At 42.0% G+C, this 22,742-nt stretch overlaps 1 protein-coding gene across 4 annotated transcripts in view; it reads left to right on the forward strand.

Annotated features, from left to right (window-relative positions):
• Positions 1–22,742, forward strand: part of guf1 (GTP binding elongation factor GUF1) — a 45,204-nt gene that overhangs the window by 6,538 nt on the left and 15,924 nt on the right. For 3 of the 4 annotated variants that reach the window (XM_072252771.1, XM_072252772.1, XM_072252773.1), the window contains exons 7-13: positions 581–645; positions 2,374–2,577; positions 3,324–3,463; positions 8,418–8,541; positions 11,886–12,018; positions 12,159–12,302; positions 16,647–16,780. In XM_072252771.1, the coding sequence (XP_072108872.1) occupies positions 581–645; positions 2,374–2,577; positions 3,324–3,463; positions 8,418–8,541; positions 11,886–12,018; positions 12,159–12,302; positions 16,647–16,780 (944 nt within the window). The remainder of the gene's footprint in view (positions 1–580; positions 646–2,373; positions 2,578–3,323; positions 3,464–8,417; positions 8,542–11,885; positions 12,019–12,158; positions 12,303–16,646; positions 16,781–22,742) is intronic. The other variant, XM_072252774.1, reaches the window with a different exon arrangement.

Genomic DNA, 22,742 nt, shown 5'->3' on the forward strand with positions numbered 1-22,742 from the left:
TACCCTACTTAATGAGAAACTGCAGTTTACCTACATTAATCTCATCACAACATGTCTATTAATGTTTCTCCCCAAGGTGTCTGAGTGTTTCAATACATATTGTAACTGTTTAGTAGCTGTTCCATTAATCAATTGTTCATATTTTACAGACCAAGGATGTTTATATAAAAACAGATGCATTCAAAATTTATAGTAAAGTAACATTTATTTGTTCCTCATGTTACCGAAGTAAACTTCTAAGGTATGGTGATACTGATCATCATAAACATTTTCACATTTAAAATGTTATTTTGTTTAAGTGTTCCAAAATAGAATTCAATTTATGCTACAACCCTGTGACAATATAATAATTATTGATATTGAAAGTCAACACCATTGCTCACATAAGCTAAAATAGAGATCAGAATTTGTCTTGTTCTATGAACTGTACCGTAATCTACGTTACACAAAAAATAGCTATAGACTCCAGTTGATTGTATTTAAAACTAAGAGTTTGATTCGACTGTGAGAAGCACAGAGTTCAGGAACTCTGAAAGTGGTTTGTGATATCTTTAGTGAATATTGTAACTTTTTTTTACAGATTTCAGCCAAACTAGGAACAAATGTTGATCAGATTTTGAAAGCAGTTGTTGAAAAAATTCCGCCGTAAGTATGGCTTAAGCCATTTCATTTATAATAGTTCACTTTCCGTGTCCTTATTGCTGAAGTGAAAATGGGTCTCTCATCATGATAATAAACCCGATGTGGATTCTCAGCAGCAGGATTGCTTTCAGAATGTCTCCACATTGAAATCTCGAACCTGAATCTGCTGTGACCATATTTTAATAGCATTGTACAATTTGATACTGATTTGATATTTCAGCAGACTGTGTTCCTTGTAATCAGTATGACTACACCAATTTTCATAAATGTAGCAAAACTATCAGTGAGAGCAGCAATGTGCTCCTCCCAGAAGCTATAATGATGTATTGTAAACTTCATGTACTCGCAACTTGCATGAAATAGCTTAGTTCAATTAAGAAAAGGTTGAGCTGTTACTGTCATAATTATCAATGGACAATCTCATTGGAAAACTACTTAGAGCAGGGTTTCCCAACCTGGGGTCCATGGATCCCTCGGCTAATGGTAGGGGCCCATGGCATAACAGAGGTTGGGAGCCTTTCAGCCTTAAAGTCTCATACCCACAATAGGAAAAAAATTAAATGGTAGAACTTTAATAAAACTAAAAAAATTCTTATTCTGATATTTTTGCTTTTTGTTAACATTAGGATTGAAAAGATCTGTATTCCCTTCTCTGTATGCTTTGCCCTCAGTAATATTTTTTTAATTTGATTGGCTGATTAGCATGTCTTTCTTGTTACTGAATGTCACAGGTTATTTCTAGAAAACTGCACTTGAAAACATTGGAAAAGATCTATGCACCCAGCACCCAACAATATTTTGTGTATACCTTCGATCAAGGTTTGCAGCAAGCCTCATTCCTATACTGCTGATAATAAAACTTAGATTATTCTTTGTCAAGTGATCTGATGCATTGTGTGGTTTAACAACAGGAAAACCTCATTCAACAGCTCTGAGTCTGTGGCTATCCTAGTTTTGTATGTCTATGATTGTTATAAATATGTTTCTTATTTTAGCATTTGAATCAAAATTGTCTGAATAAAATAACTAAGAAGCAGACTGGGAGACCGCTTTGCTGAACATCTATGCTCTGTCCGCCAGAGAAAGCAGAATCTCCCAGTGGCTACACATTTTAATTCCACATCCCATTCCCATTCTGACATGTCCATCCACGGCCTCCTCTACTGTAAAGATGAAGCCACACTCAGGTTGGAGGAACAACACCTTATATTCTGTCTGGGTAGCCTCCAACCTGATGGCATGAACATCGACTTCTCTAACTTCCGCTAAGGCCCCACCTCCCCCTCGTATCCCATCTGTTACTCATTTTTATGCACACATTCTTGCTCTCACTCTCCTTTTTCTCCCTCTGTCCCTCTGAATATACCTCTTGCCCATCCTCTGGGTCCCCCCCCCCCTTGTCTTTCTTCCCGGACCTCCTGTCCCATGATCCTCTCGTATCCCCTTTTGCCTATCACCTGTCCAGTTCTTGGCTCTATCCCTCCCCCTCCTGTCTTCTCCTATCATTTTGGATCTCCGCCTCCCCCTCCAACTTTCAAATCCCTTACTCACTCTTCCTTCAGTTAGTCCTGACGAAGGGTCTCGGCCTGAAACGTCGACTGCACCTCTTCCTACAGATGCTGCCTGGCCTGCTGCGTTCACCAGCAACTTTGATGTGTGTTGCTTGAATTTCCAGCATCTGCACAATTCCTGTTGTTTGAACTAAAAAGTTTGTTCTTTTTTGCATTTCAGGCCACGTGCAAACGTTTCAGATCCAATGAGGGCGTTGGTGTTCGACTCTACCTATGACCATTACAGAGGAGTCATAGCCAACATTGCACTCTTTGATGGATGGGTGCAAAAGGGAGACAAAATTATGTCGTCTTACACAAAGAAAGTGTATGAAGTCAATGAAGTTGGAATTCTGAGGCCTGATCAATACCCGGTAGAAAAGCTGTAAGTAATTTACTGTATCAGTTTCATGTTTATAAATATTGGTAATTTTATAATTAGGACTAGATGGGGTGGATGTGGAGAGGGTGTTTCCTATGGTGGGGGTATCAAGAACTAGGGGGCATTGCCTCACAGTTGAGGGGTGACCTTTCAGGATAGAGGTAAGGAGAAATTTTTTTAGTCAGGGAGTAGTGAATCTGTGGAATGCTTTGCCACAGACTGCAGTGGAGGCCAAGTCCATGGGTATATTTAAGGCAGAAGTTGATCGTTTCCTGATCGGTCAGGGCATCAAAGGATACGGCAAGAAGGTCAGTGTACAGTGTTGAGTAGGATCACTGTACACTGTGTAGGAGCAGGTACACTTCTCCTATGTCTTGTGATCGTATAAAAAGATTAGCTTTATGTTGTGCCTGTTACAACCTTGAGGTGTTGTAATGTAGGGGTTGAAGTCCCTTCAATGGTAGTAAAGTGATCATTGTCAGTTGATGACTTGTAATGAAGTTAACTACGGTATTAATGTTGGCTGGGGCATGGAGGGTATCCCTTGCCCTTTTTTGTAATGCTGCCACTGGATCAGATTTGCCTGAAGGAGCAAAAATCTTTAAAGTCACATCTAAAAGTCTTTCTCAAATAAAGGTTCACCTGAGTAACTATACTGGAATGTGGTTTTGATAAACTTTGCAACTCAGTTGCCAGAATGCTACCAACAGATCCACAGTTCTGTAATCATGCTTTATTGTAACTTGAAGGTGTGCTGGACAAGTGGGCTATTTGGTAGCTGGAATGAAAGAGGTAAAGGAGGCAGAGATCGGAGATACCCTTCACTTACAGAAACAACCTGTGGAGCCACTAGCAGGGTTCAAACCTGCCAAACCAATGGTCTTTGCAGGTATGAAAAGTGATATTTCTGCATCATAGCCAAGAAGGTTTAAATGCAACAAATGCATAAACTTCCATTGTAGAATCTCTTATTAGAATCAATAGCTCTTCTTGCTCATTAAAAGAGTCAGTTGTACTATGCATTTGATTATATTTTTTTAAAACATTAAAACATAAAGTTGTGGTGGTAGGGGATTTTAATTTTCCGTACATTGATTGGGACTCCCATACTGTTAGGGGTCTAGATGGTTTAGAGTTTGTAAAATGTGTTCAGGATAGTTTTCTAAATCAGTATATAGAGGGACCAACTAGAGGGGATGCAATATTGGATCTCCTGTTAGGAAACGAATTAGGGCAAGTGACAGAAGTCTGTGCAGGGGAGCACTTTGGTTCCAGTGATCATAACGCCATTAGTTTCAATTTGATCATGGACAAGGATAGATCTGGTCCTAGGGTTGAGGATCTGAACTGGAAGAAGGCCAAATTTGAAGAAATGAGAAAGGATCTAAAAAGCGTGGATTGGGACAGGTTGTTCTCTGGCAAAGATGTGATTGGTAGGTGGGAAGCCTTCAAAGGGGAAATTTTGAGAGTGCAGAGTTTGTATGTTCCTGTCAGGATTAAAGGCAAATTGAATAGGAATAAGGAACCTTGGTTCTCAAGGGATATTGCAACTCTGATAAAGAAGAAGAGGGAGTTGTATGAAATGTATAGGAAACAGGGGGTAAATCAGGTGCTTGAGGAGTATAAGAAGTGCAAGAAAATACTTAAGAAAGAAATCAGGAGGGCAAAAAGAAGACATGAGGTTGCCTTGGCAGTCAAAGTGAAGGATAATCCTAAGAGCTTTTACAAGTATATTAAGAGCAAAAGGATTGTAAGAGATAAAATTGGTCCTCTTGAAGATCAGAGTGGTCGGCTTTGTGCAGAACCAAAGGAAATGGGGGAGATCTTAAATAGGTTTTTTGCATCTGTATTTACTAAGGAAGCTGGCATGAAATCTATGGAATTGAGGGAATCAAGTAGTGAGACCATGGAAACTGTACAGATTGAAAAAGAGGAGGTGCTTGCTGTCTTGAGGAAAATTAAAGTGGATAAATCCCCGGGACCTGACAGAGTGTTCCCTCGGACCTTGAAGGAGACTAGCGTTGAAATTGCGGGGGCCCTGGCAGAAATATTTAAAATGTCGCTGTCTACGGGTGAAGTGCCGGAGGATTGGAGAGTGGCTCATGTTGTTCCGTTGTTTGAAAAAGGATCGAAAAGTAATCCGGGAAATTATAGGCCGGTGAGTTTAACGTCAGTAGTAGGTAAGTTATTGGAGGGAGTACTAAGAGACAGAATCTACAAGCATTTGGATAGACAGGGGCTTATTAGGGAGAGTCAACATGGCTTTGCGCGTGGTAGGTCATGTTTGACCAATCTGTTGGAGTTTTTCGAGGAGGTTACCAGGAAAGTGGATGAAGGGAAGGCAGTGGATATTGTCTACATGGACTTCAGTAAGGCCTTTGACAAGGTCCCGCATGGGAGGTTCGTTAGGAAAATTCAGTCACTAGGTATACATGGAGAGGTGGTAAATTGGATTAGACATTGGCTCGATGGAAGAAGCCAGAGAGTGGTGGTAGAGAATTGCTTCTCTGAGTGGAGGCCTGTGACTAGTGGTGTGCCACAGGGATCAGTGCTGGGTCCATTGTTATTTGTCATCTATATCAATGATCTGGATGATAATGTGGTAAATTGGATCAGCAAGTTTGCTGATGATACAAAGATTGGAGGTGTAGTAGACAGTGAGGAAGGTTTTCAGAGCCTGCAGAGGGACTTGGACCAGCTGGAAAAATGGGCTGAAAAATGGCAGATGGAGTTTAATACTGACAAGTGTGAGGTATTGCACGTTGGAAGGACAAACCAACGTAGAACATACAGGGTTAATGGTAAGGCACTGAGGAGTGCAGTGGAACAGAGGGATCTGGGAATACAGATACAAAATTCCCTAAAAGTGTCGTCACAGGTAGATAGGGTCGCAAAGAGAGCTTTTGGTACCTTGGCCTTTATTAATCGAAGTATTGAGTATAAGAGCTGGAATGTTATGACGAGGTTGTATAAGGCATTGGTGAGGCCCAATCTGGAGTATTGTGTTCAGTTTTGGTCACCAAATTACAGGAAGGATATAAATAAGGTTGAAAGAGTGCAGAGAAGGTTTACAAGGATGTTGCCGGGACTTGAGAAACTCAGTTACAGAGAAAGGTTGAATAGGTTAGGACTTTATTCCCTGGAGCGTAGAAGAATGAGGGGAGATTTGATAGAGGTATATAAAATTATGATGGGTATAGATAGAGTGAATGCAAACAGGCTTTTTCCACTGAGGCAAGGGGAGAAAAAAACCAGAGGACATGGGTTAAGGGTGAGGGGGGAAAAGTTTAAAGGGAACATTAGGGGGGGCTTCTTCACACAGAGAGTGGTGGGAGTATGGAATGAGCTGCCAGACGAGGTGGTAAATGCGGGTTCTTTTTTAACATTTAAGAATAAATTGGACAGATACATGGATGGGAGGTGTATGGAGGGATATGGTCCGTGTGCAGGTCAGTGGGACTAGGCAGAAAATGGTTCGGCACAGACAAGAAGGGCCAAAGGGCCTGTTTCTGTGCTGTAGTTTCTATGGTTCTATGGTTAATATTTTCAAACTACTTTAACTAGTCACTGAGTGTAAATGTTAAGCACAATAACTGACACCTTGAAAGCCAATGAACCTCGGGTAATGGACTTCTCCAGCATTCAAATAATTCTGAGAATGCATCAGACTGGCCATGTTGTTCTGGGTAACTGAAGTACTAGAGCCATGCTGAAACAACAACACAGCAATTGACCAACAGTTGTAAACTAATGGAAGTTCTGCTGCAGTATATTTCACCCAGGATTTTGCTTTGATATATGATGGTCAGAAATAATGTTCAGGTACTTTGTTCAGCTGGGTCTCCCAATTGACAGACACTAAGATCATTTTAAAGAAACAAAATAGTATACGACACTTGTGTTTGGACTTCTGAATGTATTAATTAAAAGTTACCAAATGCTATATGTTGGTCAGCAACTGATTCTCTAAAGCACAACAAAACCTACATTTTTGTACCAAACATTGGTTGGGCCACATTTAGAGTATTATGTATTGTTCTGGTTGCCATACTACAGGAATGATCTGATAGTAACAGAGAGCATACAAAAGGGATCCACCAGAATAATACCTGGAATAGAGAGCTCTCATTGTAAGGAAAGACTGATTAGGCTGGGTTTATTCTCACTGGTATGTAGGAGGTCGAAGAATGACCTTATAGAGATTTATAAAATTATGAGAGGCATAGATAGGATCAGTACTCCTGATGAAGTGTCTCAGCCTCAAACATAGTCTCTTTATTCCTCTCTGTAGATGCCTAACCTACTGAGTTCCTCCTGCATCTGTAGAATCTTTTGTATGTATCAATAGTCATATTTTTTTGTTTGCAGTGTAGGGGAATTTAGAACTGGAACATACCAGTTTAAAGAGAGGTGAAAATTTAAAGGAGAACTACACCCAAGTCAAAGTTCATTTTATTGTTATATGTACAATAAGGGTCAAGTTCAATTTTCATTCAACTATATATATATATATCTATCTCTAAATGAAACAGTGTTCCTCCAGGACCAAGGTGCAAACATATTACTAGTAGCGCACAGCACACAGCACACAGCACACTGTACACTGCGCACAGCACAAATAGCACATATGGTTACAATTTCAGAAAAACTTAACAGACACAAAGAAAAAAAACTGAATATAACCCAGGTCTCTGAGTGGTGTGACCTGTAGAATTGATGTTAAGTTGGCCTGGTCCTGCTTGTTCTTCCACTGAGCGAACACCAGAGAGCAGCATCAACAGAAGAGGCCAGCCTCCAACTCAAGTACAGGTTCCAGTGTGCCCCACAGCGACTCTCCCACACTGCCTCGGTGTGTCCTCTCCTGGTCGACTGCAACAGATGACCTTGCGGCCTCGGCCTAGTCCTCGCCACAGCCAAGGCGATGTAGTTCCCCCACTGTCAGTCTCGCTAATGAACCAGTGAGCCGGACTTGCAGTATTCTATGTTACCAATGTCCAACAGGGTCTTGTGATCACAATAAAAATGGCCAAGACAATCACTCACACTGCTTACCACCCAATGGGATAGGGTAAGTCCAGGCAACAACACAACAACGCTTTGCAGTATGTCCAGCTCCATCGCTTTCAGCAGCTCACTGATGGGACAGTCCTGCAGTACTTGATGTTGTTAGTATCCAGTAGTGACTTGCAACATAATAAAGGCAAACAGGACGAGCAAATACACCTTTGATTGGACCCGGAGTGCTCTGTCATTTTACTGTGTACGCACAGGTGCAATGAAAAACATACCTGCAGCAGCTCACAGGCATACTGTATCATATAAGCAACATTCACAAGAGACAGTCAGAGCTAGTGGGGACTGATACAATCACAAAATTGTAAAATCACTTGGATAGGAAAAGCATAGACTGTGGAGGAATATAGGTCTATTGTGGGCAAATGGAATTACCATAGATAGGCATCACAGTCGGCAGGGTGAAGCTGGACTTACAGGGCCTGTTACTGTGCTGTATGTTTCAGTAATTATATTGAGAAACATTAGTATGTGATTCAGCTTTATGCATTTGTTCTTTTTTCCTTTACCTGTAGATGGAAGTGGTATTCTGTTCCAAGAGAATGATGCAAATCTTTATCAAGTGTTTATGCTTTAATATCTGATTTTTGCTGCTGTAGAGAGAAGTTATGGGATTTAATAGCACTTTTTTTTCCGAATTACTGTGTTGACTGTTGAGGTGACATTTATTACAAAAAATGTGTACCTACTGTACCTCTTAAATAAATTCAAGTCATTTGAGTGCAGAATTGAGTTAAGTATTTTTACCCTGTAACGGTTTAATTTCCAAGGCATGTACCCTACTGACCAATCTGAGTATACCAACTTAAGGAAAGCTGTAGAGAAATTGACACTGAATGATTCCAGTGTGACAGTTCACCGGGACAGCAGTCCAGCCCTGGGTGCTGGCTGGAGGTAAGTGACAAGACTATATGCCAATCATTAGTTTTCATGATTTTCAGTTCAGTGGTGTTCTCTTCATTTTTTTGTGTATGAGTTCCAATATTTACTTAGGCAGAAAGTGCTTATCAATACTAAGAAATGAAGAACTCATTTTGGGTAAATTGAAAATGAACAGAATTTTGCACTAAAGCATTTAGGATTTTTAGGATTTTTGTTTTCAAAGCATCCTCTTAATATTCCATTTATTGGACAGTCTCTTTCTCATTCATTAAGGACAGTAATTATGATTTGAAGAAAAAATGACTTAGTATTATGGTTCTTATTCAAATTTTATAGAATGAGCAGTTTCTCCCAGGCCCAAATCATTATTTTATTTCAATTGAATTGCGGGACCGGATGGCATCCCAGGGCAAGTACTCAGGATGCACATGGCACAACTGGCAGGTGTGTTTACATTTTTAATCTCTCCCCCACCCAGTATAGAGTGCCCTCCTGCTTCAAAACATCCACTATTGTCCCTGTACTTAAAAAGAAAAAGGTAACATCTCTGAACAACTGGTGTCCTGTTGCACTCACTTCAATAATAAGTAAATGCTTTGAGAGGCTGGTTAAGGACTACACCTGCAACATGCTGCCATCCACACTGGACCCCCTACAATTCCCCTACCGACACAACCGAACGACAGAAGACACAATAGCCACAGCTCTACACACCGTCCTTACACACCTGGAGAAGAGGGATGCTTATGTGAGAATGCTGTTCTTGGACTACAGTTCAGCATTCAACACCATAATCCCGTCCAGGCTCGACAAGAAGCTCAGAGACCTCAGCCATCACCCTACCTTGTGTAGCTGGATCCTGGACTTCCTGTCAAATCGCTGGCAGGTGGTAAGAGTGGGCACCCTCACCTCTGCCCCTTTGACCCTCAAAACAGGTGCCCCTCAGGGCTGTGTCCTAACCCCCTCCTTGACTCTCTGTACACCTATGACTGTGTCGCCACCCACAGCTCCATCTGCTAATTTGCTGATGACACTACACTGATTGGCCTAATCTCTAATAATAATGAGGCAGCCTACAGAGAGGGAGTCATCACCCTGACACAGTGGTGTCAAGAAAACAACCTCTCCCTCAACGTCGCAAAAACAAAGGAGCTGGTTGTGGAGTACAGGAGAAATGGAGACAGGTTAAACCCTGGGATTGAGAGGGTGAACAGCTTTAAGTTCCTCGGCATAAACATCACGGACGATCTCATATGGTCTCTGCATACCGGCTGTGTGGTGAAAAGGGCACAACAGCGCCTCTTTCACCTTAGACGGTTGAAGCAGTTTGGTATGGCCCCCCAAATTCTAAGAACATTCAATAGGGGCACAATTGAGAGCATCCTGACTGGCTGCATCACTGCCTGGTATGGGAACTGTACTTCTCCCAATCGCAGGACTCTGCAGAGAGTGGTGCAGACAGCCCAGCGCATCTGTAGATGTGAACTTCCCACTATTCAGGACATTTCCAGAGACAGGTGTGTAAAACAGGCCCGAAGGATCACTGGAGGCCCAAGTCACCCCAACCACAAACTGTCCCAGCTGGTACCATCCGGGAAACGGTTCTGCAGCATAAAAGCCAGGACCAGCAGGCTCCTGGACAGCTTCTTCCACCAGGCCATCAGACTGCTTAATTCATGCTGACACAACTGTATTTCTGTTATATTGACTAGCCTGTTGTACATAATATTTATAAATTACTATAATTGCACATTGCACATTTGAATGGAGACATAACGTAACGATTTCTACTCCTCATGTATATGAAGGATGTAAGTAATAAAGTCGATTCAATTCAGTGCTACAAATAGCAAAACTAGTTTTCACTCGCTATTTAGTACCTGTTCTTTCTGATCAGTTACGTTTTTTTTGTTGTCATTAATTATAATACTGTGGAGATATGGTTGCCATATTGATCTATTTTTGTTTGTTTTCTGACTAATGTACAAAGTCAACTTAAGGATGTTTGTAAAAAGAACAGGGAAAGGCCTGTATTGCCGAAGCAGTGAGACATTGTAAATTATTGTTGCTCAGAGGGATCTGAGTGTTCTTGCATACATAAATCACTAAAAACCAACACATAGGTACAGCATGCATATAGAATGGTGGCCTTTATTACAAATTGATTTCAGTACAAAAGTAAAGATTTGTTACTATAATTACCTAGTATGTTTTTTACAGTTTTGTCTCCATACCTAAAATACTATATATTTGTTATAAAGAAGAATAGCAAAGATTCAACAGACTGGTTCTGGGGTTTTTGGGGTGGTACATAGAGCAGAGACAGAGTAGGCTCAGCTTCTTTAGAGTTTAGAATAGGGAGAGATGATCATATTGAAATGTGTTTGTTACAGATAGGACTGGAATGATGTTACCCTGGCTGAGGAGTATAGAACTTGGGCCTTTGTCTCAAAATTAGTATTTAGGACAGAAATGAGAACATTCTTTCGGTGGTGAATCCTACCAATTTTCTAGTACACAGAAATTTGCTGATTGTATTCATAACTGAGATCAATAGATTTTGAAATATTAGGTGAATCATGAGATAGAGAGATAGAACAAGATTGCTTTTTCCTTCATTATGGAAAAGGTCCAATTTCTTCACAGTCATTAAATGTCAGAAATGTTAAATGTCTTATGGCAAGCATGGAACAGAAGGATTACCTCTTTTCTAGTGTCTATGACCATTGAAGTAACTTGCTGGTGCAAAACTACCATCAAATTTATATTTCCACACTGCTCAAAAAACTTAATGTGAATTATTATATATTTTCCTGTATTTTGGAGAAGAAAAATGTTTTGTTTCCCTTTGTAACTTCTAAGTAAGCTACAACATACTGATCTGATCTTGTTGTTACTTAGGTCAACATTAAACCAGTTATAGTTATTGTGGAATTCATTTAACATCAATAGCACTGCATGTATGAAGCTGGATAGCCACATATTAGTAATATGTGGCAGGATAAGGCAGGAACTGGATACCGATTGTGGATGATCAGCCATGATCACAGTGAATGGCGGTGCTGGCTCTAAGGGCCGAATGGCCTACTCCTGCACCTATTGTCTATTTTTTCAGGGAAACATTGCTGGGAAAAAACCATGGATTAAAGCACAGAGTTCATACCCATAGGATCCTACCAGTTCAATGGTTTATTTAGTTAAAAACTAAATGTAAAGTGCCTTGATTCATGGCTATCTTTTTTTTCTAGGTAATTAGCTAAAGGTCATACAAATCCTAATATTTGTATTTTGCAAATATGGTTATATCAATGGATATTACACTAAAGTTAAAGGTAAATTAATGTTCTAATTGCCAGGTTAGGTTTTCTGGGACTTCTGCACATGGAGGTATTCAATCAACGTTTGGAACAAGAATATAATGCATCAGTCATTCTCACTGCCCCTACTGTTCCATATAAGGCGATTCTATTGTCCAGCAAATTAATTAAGGTAGTGTGTCTATAAATCATTTTTCACATTGAATACTTTGAAGTTTGAGACCACTGTGAAATTATCTATGACTGGTTTGCTTTTATTAATAACATTTCTGAAAAGCAAAAGCAATTGATGCAATATTGTTTCCATTTTAGCAATATGGAAAAGAAGAAATTACAATTTTAAATCCATGCCAATTTCCTGATAAGCACCAAGTTAAAGAATATTTGGAACCAATAGTCATCGGCACTATCCTCAGCCCTGCTGATTACATTGGGGAAATAATGTCCCTTTGTCAGGTACAATCAATCTTTTGGAAAACAATAATCTTTTTTTTATTTAATATAACATAATATATTTGTAATCAACACATTGTTCAGAACTGTTATCAGTTGTTTATGTCGTCATAATAGGCCCAAAAAAGAAAATACTGGCTTTGAGAAATTGCAAATGGTAGTAATGTTGAAACGTAGAATAAACTTAAATTTGTATGCTCATTGTGAGGTCCTTTCTACTGAGTTCTAATTATTCTGTGGTGAACTGGTGAATGCCAATGGAATTCACAGCTGAAATTTTTGTACTCTGATAGCAGCTTGCTCTTGTAATTTTCCACATCTAAGGTCATCTGTAGTTTTTTTCCACTTCTTCCACAGAAGTATCTCAAGCACTGTTTTGTGCCTTCCTTTGGACCTGTGCCTTCAGATCAGCTCAGTTTATTGGTATAAATGAAGTCTCAAGATGTCTACAGAGTCCACTGCAGGCATAAGTAGAATGAGATTGAAGAGGTTAAACTTAGTGCAGTTAGAAAATCAATCAACAGGAATCTGGTGAAATAGCAGCAATAGGCATAGAAAGAAGCTTGGAATGTAGAAAAATAAGGATGTTATGGGAAAAATTATGAATGCTAATAGGGAGAAAAATGATAAGTTAATTGTAAAAATGTTGGACAGGAAATTTGTGAGACACAATCGCTGATATGTGAATGATTTGCAGAAGAAGAATGGAAGGCTACAGTTTGCTACAAAAATGAAAAGTTTGTTGCTAGGGCAGACCTGAGAATTTTTCATATCACTGGGTAAACAATGCCTCATCCAGATACATGTTCATTTTCGATATCAGCAACTGGTTTCACTGCTCTTCATTAGCAAGGGGCCCAGAGGTTAGATAGTAATATCCCTCCAAAAAATCCTGGAACAACTACAATTGTTCCCTTCCTTCTGCATGTGAATATAAGACCATAACATATAGGAGCAGAAGTAGGCCATTTGGCCCATCGAGTCTGCTCTGCCAATCATGGGCTGATCCAATTCTTCCAGTCATCCCAGCTCCCCTGTCTTCTCCCCATATCCTTTGATGCCCTGGCTAATCAAGAACCTATCTATCTCTGCCTTAAATACACCCAATGACTTGGCCTCCACAACTGTTCGTGGCAACAAATTTCACAGATCCACCACCCTCTGACTAAAGTAATTTCTCTGCATCTCTGTTCTAAATGGACGTTCTTCAATCCTGAAATCATGCGCTCTTATCCTAGATTCCCCTACCATGGGAAATAACTTTGCCATATCTAATCTGTTCAGGCCTTTTAACATTCAGAATGTTTCTATCAGATCCCCCCTCATTCTTCTGAACTCCAGGGAATACAGCCCAAGAGCTGTCAGATGTTCCTCATACAGTAACCCTTTCATTCCTGGAATCATTCTCATGAATCTTCTCTGAACCCCCTCCAATGTAAGTATATCCTTTCTAAAATAAGGAGCCCAAAACTGCACACAATACTCCAAGTGTGGTCTCATGAGTGCCTTATAGAGCCTCAACATTGCATTCACCTTCTTCACCACCATCTCAACCTGGAGGTTAACCTTTAGGTTATCCTGCACAAGGACTCTCAAGTCCCTTTGCATCTCTGCATTTTGAATTCTCTCCCCATCTAAATAATAGTCTGCCTGTTTATTTCTTCTACCGAAGTACATGACCATACACTTTCCAACATTGTATTTCATTTGCCACTTCTTTGCCCATTCCTCTAAACTATCTAAGTCTGCAGGCTCTCTGTTTCCTCAACACTACCCGCTCCTCCCCCTATCTTTGTATCATTGGCAAATTTAGCCACAAATCCATTACTTCCATAGTCCAAATCATTGACATACATCGTAAAAAGCAGCAGTCCCAACACTGCCCCTGTGGAACTCCACTGGTAACCGCGGCCAGACAGAATAGGATCCCTTTATTCCCACTCTCTTGTTTTCAGCTGATCAGCCAATGCTCCACCCAGGCTATTAACTCCCCTGTAATTCCATAGGCTCTTATCTTGCCAAGCAGCCTCATGTGCAGCACCTTGTCAAAGGCTTTATGAAAATCCAAGTACACCACATCTATTTCATCTCTTTTGTCTACCCTGCTTGTAATTTTCTCGGAGAATTGCAGTAGGTTTGTCAGGCAGGATCTTCCTTTCAGGAAACCGTGCTGGCTTTGGCCCATCTTGTCATGTGCCTCCAGGTACTCCATAATCACATCCCTAACAATCGATTCCAACAACTTTCCAACCACTGATGTCAAGCTAACAGGTCTATAGTTTCGTTTCTGCTGCCTCCCACCCTTCTTAAATAGTGGAGTAACATTTGCAATTTTCCAGTCATCCGATACAATGCCGGAATCTATCAATTCTTGAAAGATCATTGTTAATGCCTCCGCAATCTCTCCAGCTACAGGTACTTCCTTCAGAACCTGATGGTGTATTCCTTCAGGTCCAGATGATTTATCCACCCTCAGACCATTAAGCTTCCTGAACACCTTCTCAGTCGTTATTTTCACTGCAGACGTCTTCCACTGTGAAGACTGATGCAAAATACGCATTCAGTTTCTCTACCATCCCTGCGTCTCTCATTACAATATCTCCAGCATCATTTTCTATTGGTCCTATATCTACCCTCAACTCTCTGTTACCCTTTATATACTTAAAAAAGCTTTTAGTATCTTTGATATTAGTCGCTAGCTTCCTTTCATAATTCATCTTTCCCTTCCTAATGACCTTCTTAGTTTCCTTCTGCAAGTTTTTGAAAGCTTCCCAATCCTCTATCTTCCCACTAGCTTTGGCTTCCTTGTGTGTCCTCTCTTTTGCTTTTACTTTAGCTCTGACTTCACTGGTCAGCCACGGTAGTGTTCTTCTTCCATTCGAAAATTTCTTCTTATTTGGAATATATCTGTCTTGCACCTTCCTCATTTTTCACAGAAACTATAGCCATTGCTGCTCTGCTGTCCTTCCTGCTGGTGTCCCTTTCCAGTCAACCTTGGCCAGTTCCCCCCTCATGCCATTGTAATTTCCTTTATTCCACTGAAGTAACAACATTGGATTTAATTTTTTCCCTCTCAAATTTCAATGTGAACTCAATCATATTGTGATCACTGTTTCCTAAGGGTTCCTTAACCTTAAGCTCCCTTATCACCTCCAGATCATTGCACAACACCCAATCCAGCACAGCCGATCCCCAAGTGGGCTCAACAACAAGCTGTTCTAAAAAGCCATCCCTTAGACATTCAACAAATTCTTTCTCTTGAGGTCCATTACTGGCCTGGTTTTCCCAATCCACTTTCATGTTAAAATCCCCAACGATTATCATGACATTGCCTTCTGAGACGTCTTTTCTATCTCCTGCTGTAAATTGTAATCCACATCCCGGCTGCTGTTTGGAGGCCTGTATACAACTATATAACAGTCCCCTGACCTAAACATCATGGAGAAGCTGTGGATAGACCTCAAAGGAGCAGTGCATGCAAGACAGCCCAAGAATCTCACAGAACTAGAAGCCCTTTGCAAGGAAGAATGGGCGAAGATCCCCCAAACAAGAATTGAAAGACTCTTAGCTGGCTACAAATAGCGTTTACAAGCTGTAATACTTGCCAAATGGGGTGTTACTAAGTACTGCCATGCAGGGTTCCCAAACTTTTGCTTTGGGCCTTTTTCCTTTTTTGTTATTTTGAAACTGTAAAAGATGGAAATAAAGAAGTTTTCTTGCTTAAAATATTAAAGAAATGTGTCATCTTTAACTTTATGCCTTTTGGAAATGGGTTCATCTTTTACTCGCTTAGCTATTCACAGTAACAGAAATTTTGACCAGGGGTGCCCAAACTTTTGCATGCCACTGTATAAAACCATAAAAACATTAAATGTTTATTGGATTTTACCTATACATGGCAGAAGTTGAATTATATGGCATATAAGTTAAGTTTGTGATTTCCAAATAATGGTGACCCCGCACTCCATCACAGAGGCACTTCTGATTTAGTATTGTTACTCACACAGGAAATGTTCCTCTAGAATTCATTGAGTGAAATTTGGTTTTCCAGGCGTCTTTTGTATTTAGTACATCAGTATTTTAAAACTCCAATTCAAATGTATTGCAATATGGCAGATGGTAGCATCAAGCAATGTATTCTAGATTTTTCAAATTTATTGCACTGCAACAATTCTCCTATGTGATAATGTGGTTCCATAAATATTATTTTTAAGATGTGAATTATTCTTTATAAATAGTAAAAATGAATGCAGACATTTTAAACTAAACTTTCTTTGAGGGTATTTCAGATCCAATTCATGAGCTTTGAAATGTAATGCTTGCTTACTGATCACTGATTTGTTTTAGGGTCGAAGAGGTGCTCAGAAGAATATGACTTACATTGATGATCAGAGAGTTATGATGCAATACCAATTTCCATTAAATGAAATTGTGGTAGACTTTTACGACAGTCTAAAATCTCTTTCTTCGGGATATGCCAGGTAAGACTATATAATACTCATTTTCTCTCTACGAAGTAGAAACAAAAATCTAAGGAGGAATTATTAGTTAAGTGGAAAGGACGTGTGCGTATCAGTTGAAGGCAATGCTGGGAGAATGAGGAATAGAATGCAGATATGACTGATTTCTCAGCAAATTGAAGACATTGCTGAGCAATCATGAGTAAAACAGATGTAGTAAAAGTTTAAACTGAGCTAAAAAGTGAATTAATTATGAAATTCCATTCATTTCTTCATATACATGCCCACTAGATTTTAATGAGTATTGGATTAAAGTCCAAAATTGTTGTTCTCATCCACATCCCATAACCTCTTGCAGTTCAGAAAATAATCTTGTGTTTTTTTTTATTAGTTCACCAATACACAGTCTCACAGTTTCCTATATTCCACTGCCAGATTTTCCTGTTCACTGATTTTTTGCTGCTTTCTGTTCCCAGCTTCATTTACTGCAGCGGTAAATTTGGTACTTAAAGAACAGCGCAATATGTCGAGCCTTGTTGAATGCCTCTTGGAAATAGATACAATATCGATTGGCATTCCTTTATTTATAAAATCTATCAGCTTCTCAAGTATCCAATTGTTCCCGCTGCTGCCTGTAAGGAGGTTATACGTTCTTCCCACGAACGCATGGGTCTCCTCTGGGTGCTCTGGTTTCCTCCCACAGTTCAAAGCCATACTGGTTGGTAGGTCATTGTAAATTCTGCCGTGGTTAGGCTCAGATTAAATCACGGGATTGCTGGGTGGCACAGCTCGAAGAGCTGGAAGGGCCTATTCTGCACTGTATCTCAATAAATAAATGTCTGTTCAACGTGCCCTTTAGAAATCCATGCCAGCTCTTTCTGATTGGATTATTTGGAGCAATATGTAAATTAAGTTTGTTCTCCGTGAATATCATTTGATCACAGTTTTAAAATTAGAAAATACCTAGTTAATGTAAACCACTGGAAACTACTTTTGAAAAAATGAGAACCAGAGTACACTGCTTGAAAGTAACAAATTAAAAATGTATCTATAGAAGTAATATTTCACTGTGAAGTGGGGCAGGTGGAGTTGCTCTGATAGGAGATGGCCTGGACCCATTAGGCTGAATGACTTGCTTTTGTACTGTAATAAATAAACAAATACTTAGAGAATCTCCCCATGGAGATCCTGGGAAGAAATTGTGTTGAATTATTTGAATGGAATTATAAACACAAGAGATTCTGCAGATGCTGGAAATCCAGAGCAACACACACAAAATGCTGGAGGGACTCAGCAGATCAGCAGGTCAGGCAACGTCTACGGAAATGAATAAACAGTCGACATTTTGGACCAACTTTGATTTTGGACCAGCAGCTTTGATGTGTGTTGCTTGAATTTCCAGCATCTGCAGAACCAGCAACTTTGATGTGTGTTGCTTGAATTTCCAGCATCTGCAGAATTCCTGTTGTTTGCGTTCTTAAATTCACTACTGCGAAGTCCCTTCCGGTGATGCCTACACCGAAGAAGTTTAGATCCTCTCTTCGACGGGAGTTTAGTGAAACCATCTCTCACTGCTCCCCATCTGAATTTCTTCGGCTCTTCAACTTTTCAACCACATTTTGACTCAGACTCGCTATCACAGCCATATATCCTTTCTTGGAACGTGCCTCCGTCGCCAAGTTACTCCAGTCGGCTTTAGGATTCGTTTCCAAGCCTCTCAATTTGGACCTTCTGAGGATCCCACGTACTCACGTTTTATTGACTCTGCCTCTCGCCGCTTCTCCCGTCAAGCTCTGAAGGCGACTCTCTCTGCCATGAGGAGGTACTTGGTGTCCCTATCCCAGACCCTTCCACACCTTCGGGACACTTTCTTCGCTGTCTGTAATGGTCCTACCCGTTATTTTTTCCTCCGTCGGATTCACACCTGCAATCGCAGTTTTTTTGACTTTGTCATGTTAGGCAAAGATCGCAAGATCCTACATCTACGGACTCCAGAGCCTGCTGGCCATGAAACTAGCAGGCATGAACTTCAGATTGCCTCTGCCATTGATCTCGCCGGCTCCAACACCTCAGGGCATATTCAAAACCCGGACTCCAGCAACGACCATGGACACCTTCACAGCGATTGCGCAACCACCAACTGCAGCTCCAGCCTTGAACTCCAGGCCGGGTCTTTATGTGCCGCTATTGTGACTCCCATCTCCCCTTCCCCCACCAATAATCTGCAATCCCGTCTCCCTCAGATCCCATAGTCAGCTCCTGGGTACCCAGGGGCTCCATCTTCCTCTCACCCCAACCATCCCCTCTCCACTGACATCCCCAGCCTCCCCCCTCCCCCCTCTGATCCCAGCTCTCATCCGTGCCGGGTCTTTACCATCCCCTCCGACCTTCAACTGTCGGAGGCAGAACGCTCTGTCCTCAGTAAGGGCCTCACCTTTGTCCCCCTTCGCCCACACTTCAGCGAGTTTTGCATTCGCCATGATGCGGAACTCTTCTTCTAACGTCTCCGAGCCTACTTCTTCGGCAAGGACTCTTCCACCCCCACCAATGACCCCTTCTCCCATCTTCAACCCCCCTCCTCTTCATGGACACCCTGCTCTGGTCTTCTGCCTGCTCTGGATCTCTTTATTGCTAACTGCCGATGGGACATCAACCATCTCGACTTCACCGCACCTTGTCCCCATTCCAACCTCACTCCTTCGGAACGCTCTGCTCTCCACTCCCTCCGCACTAACCCTAACCTTATTATTAAACCCGCTGATAAGGGGGGTGCTGTTGTAGTCTGGCGTACTGACCTCTACCTTGCCAAGGCACAGCGACAACTCGCGGATACCTCTTCTTATTTACCCCTTGATCGTGACCCCACTAAGGAGCACCAGGCCATTGTCTCCCACACCATCACTGACTTTATCCGCCCAGGGGATCTCCCATCCACTGCTACCAACCTCATAGTTCCCACACCCCGCACTTCCTGTTTCTACCTCCAACCCAAGATCCACAAATCTGCCTGTCCTGGCCGACCTATTGTCTCAGCTTGCTCCTGCCCCACTGAACCCGTTTCTGCATACCTCGACACGGTTTTATCCCTGCTTGTTCAATCCCTTCCTATCTATGTTCGTGACACTTCTCACGCTCTTAAACTTTTCAATGATTTTAAGTTCCCTGGCCCCCACTGCTTTATTTTCACCATGGGTGTCCAGTCCCTATATTCTTCCATCCCCCATCAGGAAGGTCTCAAAGCTGTACGCTTCTTTTTGGATTCCAGACCTAATCAGTTCCCCTCTACCACCACCCTGCTCCGTCTAGTGGAATTAGTCCTTACTCTTAATAATTTCTCCTTTGGCTCCTCCCACTTCCTCCAAACTAAAGGTGTAGCTATGGGCACCCGCATGGGTCCGAGCTATGCCTGCCTTTTTGTTGGCTTTGTGGAACAATCTATGTTCTGTGCTTATTCTGGTATCTGTTCCCCACTTTTCCTTCGCTACATCGACAACTGTATTGGCGCTGCTTCCTGCACGCATGCGGAGCTCATTGACTTTATTAACTTTGCCTCCAACTTTCACCCTGCCCTCAAGTTTACCTGGTCCATTTCCGACACCTCCCTCCCTTTTCTAGATCTTTCTGTCTCTGTCTCTGGAGACAGCTTATCCACTGATGTCTACTATAAGCCTACTGACTCTCACAGCTATCTGGACTATTCCTCTTCTCACCTTGTCTCTTGCAAAAACGCCATCCCCTTCTCGCAATTCCTCCGTCTCCGCCGCATCTGCTCTCAGGATGAGGCTTTTCATTCTAGGATGAGGGAGATGTCTTCCTTTTTTAAAGAAAGGGGCTTCCCTTCCTCCACTATCAACTCTGCTCTTAAACGCATCTCCCCCATTTCACGTACATCTGCTCTCACTCCATCCTCCTGCCACCCCACTAGGAATAGGGGTTCCCCTGGTCCTCACCTACCTCCCCACCAGCCTCCGGGTCCAACGTATTATTATCCGTAACTTCCGCCACCTCCAATGGGATCCCACCACTAAGCACATCTTTCCCTCCCCCCCCCCCCGCTTTCCGCAGGGATTGCTCCCTACACGACTCCCTTGTCCATTCGTCCCCCCCATCCCTCCCCACTGATCTCCCTCCTGGCACTTATCTGTGTAAGCGGAACAAGTGCTACACATGCCCTTACACTTCCTCCCTTACCACCATTCAGGGCCCCAAACAGTCCTTCCAGGTGAGGCGACACTTCACCTGTGAGTCGGCTGGGGTGATATACTGCGTCTGGTGCTCCCGATGTGGCCTTTTATATATTGGCGAGACCCGACACAGACTGGGAGACCGCTTTGCTGAACACTATGCTCTGTCTGCCAGAGAAAGCAGGATCTCCCACTGGCCACACATTTTAACTCCACATCCCATTCCCATTCTGACATGTCTGTCCACGGCCTCCTCTACTGTAAAGATGGAGCCACACTCAGGTTGGAGGAACAACACCTTATATTCCGCCTGGGTAGCCTCCAACCTGATGGCATGAACATCGACTTCTCTAACTTCCGCTAATGCCCCACCTCCCCCTGGTACCCCATCTGTTACTTATTTTTATGCACACATTCTTTCTCTCACTCTCCTTTTTCTCCCTCTGTCCCTCTGAATATACCCCTTGCCCATCCTCTGGGTTCCCCGCCCCCCTTGTTTTTCATCCCGGACCTCCTGTCCCATGATCCTCTCGTATCCCTTTTGCCAATCTCCTGTCCAGCTCTTGGCTCCATCCCTCCCCCTCCTGTCTTCTCCTATCATTTTGGATCTCCCCCTCCCCCTCCAACTTTCAAATCTCTTACTCACTCTTCCTTCAGTTAGTCCTGACGAAGGGTCTCAGCCTGAAACGTCGACTGCACCTCTTCCTAGAGATGCTGCCTGGCCTGCTGCATTCACCAGCAACTTTGATGTGTGTTGCTTGAATTTCCAGCATCTGCAGAATTCCTGTTGTTGACATTTTGGACCAAGAGCCTTCATCAGGACTGGAAAGTAAGGGTGAAGATGGCAGGATAAAATGGTTGTTGGGAGGGAAAGGAGAACAAGCTGGAGGTGATGGGTGAAGCCAGGTTGATGGGAGAGAGGGGGATGAAGTAAGAAGCTGGGAGGTGGTAGGTAGAGAAGGCAAAATACTGGTGAAGAAATCTTATAGGAGAGGAGTGTGAACCATGGGAGGGAGGGAGGAGAAAGAGGAGCAGGGGATAACCCCTTGAGGTAAAACACATGCAATTGTGATAAGATGCAGCATGCATGCTGGGGCGTGTAAATCCCTGTATACACATGCTGTGTTTTATCATCATGTTTTCCTCTTAATTATTAATCTCTGTTGTTTCCCCTTTCATAGTATACAAGCCTTTTGTATGCTAATTGATCTGGATTTGATAGCTCTTTCATTGTGTTATACCAGTTCCACAAAGTAGGCATTGTTTTACACAGATTTAAACAGACCAGTTTAGGGGAAGTTAAACTATTTTTTCCTTACAACCCTTCTATTCTTACACCTATCTATGATTTCCTCTCATTCCTGCTGATGGTTGGGACATTTATAAGTATTCACCTTTTTTTTTGTTTCTAAATTCCACACATATGGCCTGAGATTACAACTCAAAGGGCCCACACTTAGCTATTTGCTTTAATACCTACTGTATGTTCACTTTGCAGGAGCTCATCTTTCATCCTGCTTAAGGATAATGATCTCTGGCTGCACCCACACCATCTTGGAGCCTCGTTCATACCCACAGAAACTGTTTCCCTGGCTACCGAGTTTCCTATTGCTACCGGCCATCAAGACTTTTTCCCTTCCTGTTAGTGCCACTGATCTGGCTGTTGCTGGTGCTTTCTTCTGCAGTGAACTCCTGTAGTATCTGCCTGTTTCAGCCCTCTTCCATAGTCATGTATAGTTTTGCTGAATTTGCACTTTTAACTCCTGCTGAGCTTCTTATCTAATCATCTAATGCCTCCC

Source organism: Mobula birostris, chromosome 3 (assembly GCF_030028105.1).
Source record: "Mobula birostris isolate sMobBir1 chromosome 3, sMobBir1.hap1, whole genome shotgun sequence".
Taxonomy (NCBI): Eukaryota; Metazoa; Chordata; class Chondrichthyes; order Myliobatiformes; family Myliobatidae; genus Mobula; species Mobula birostris.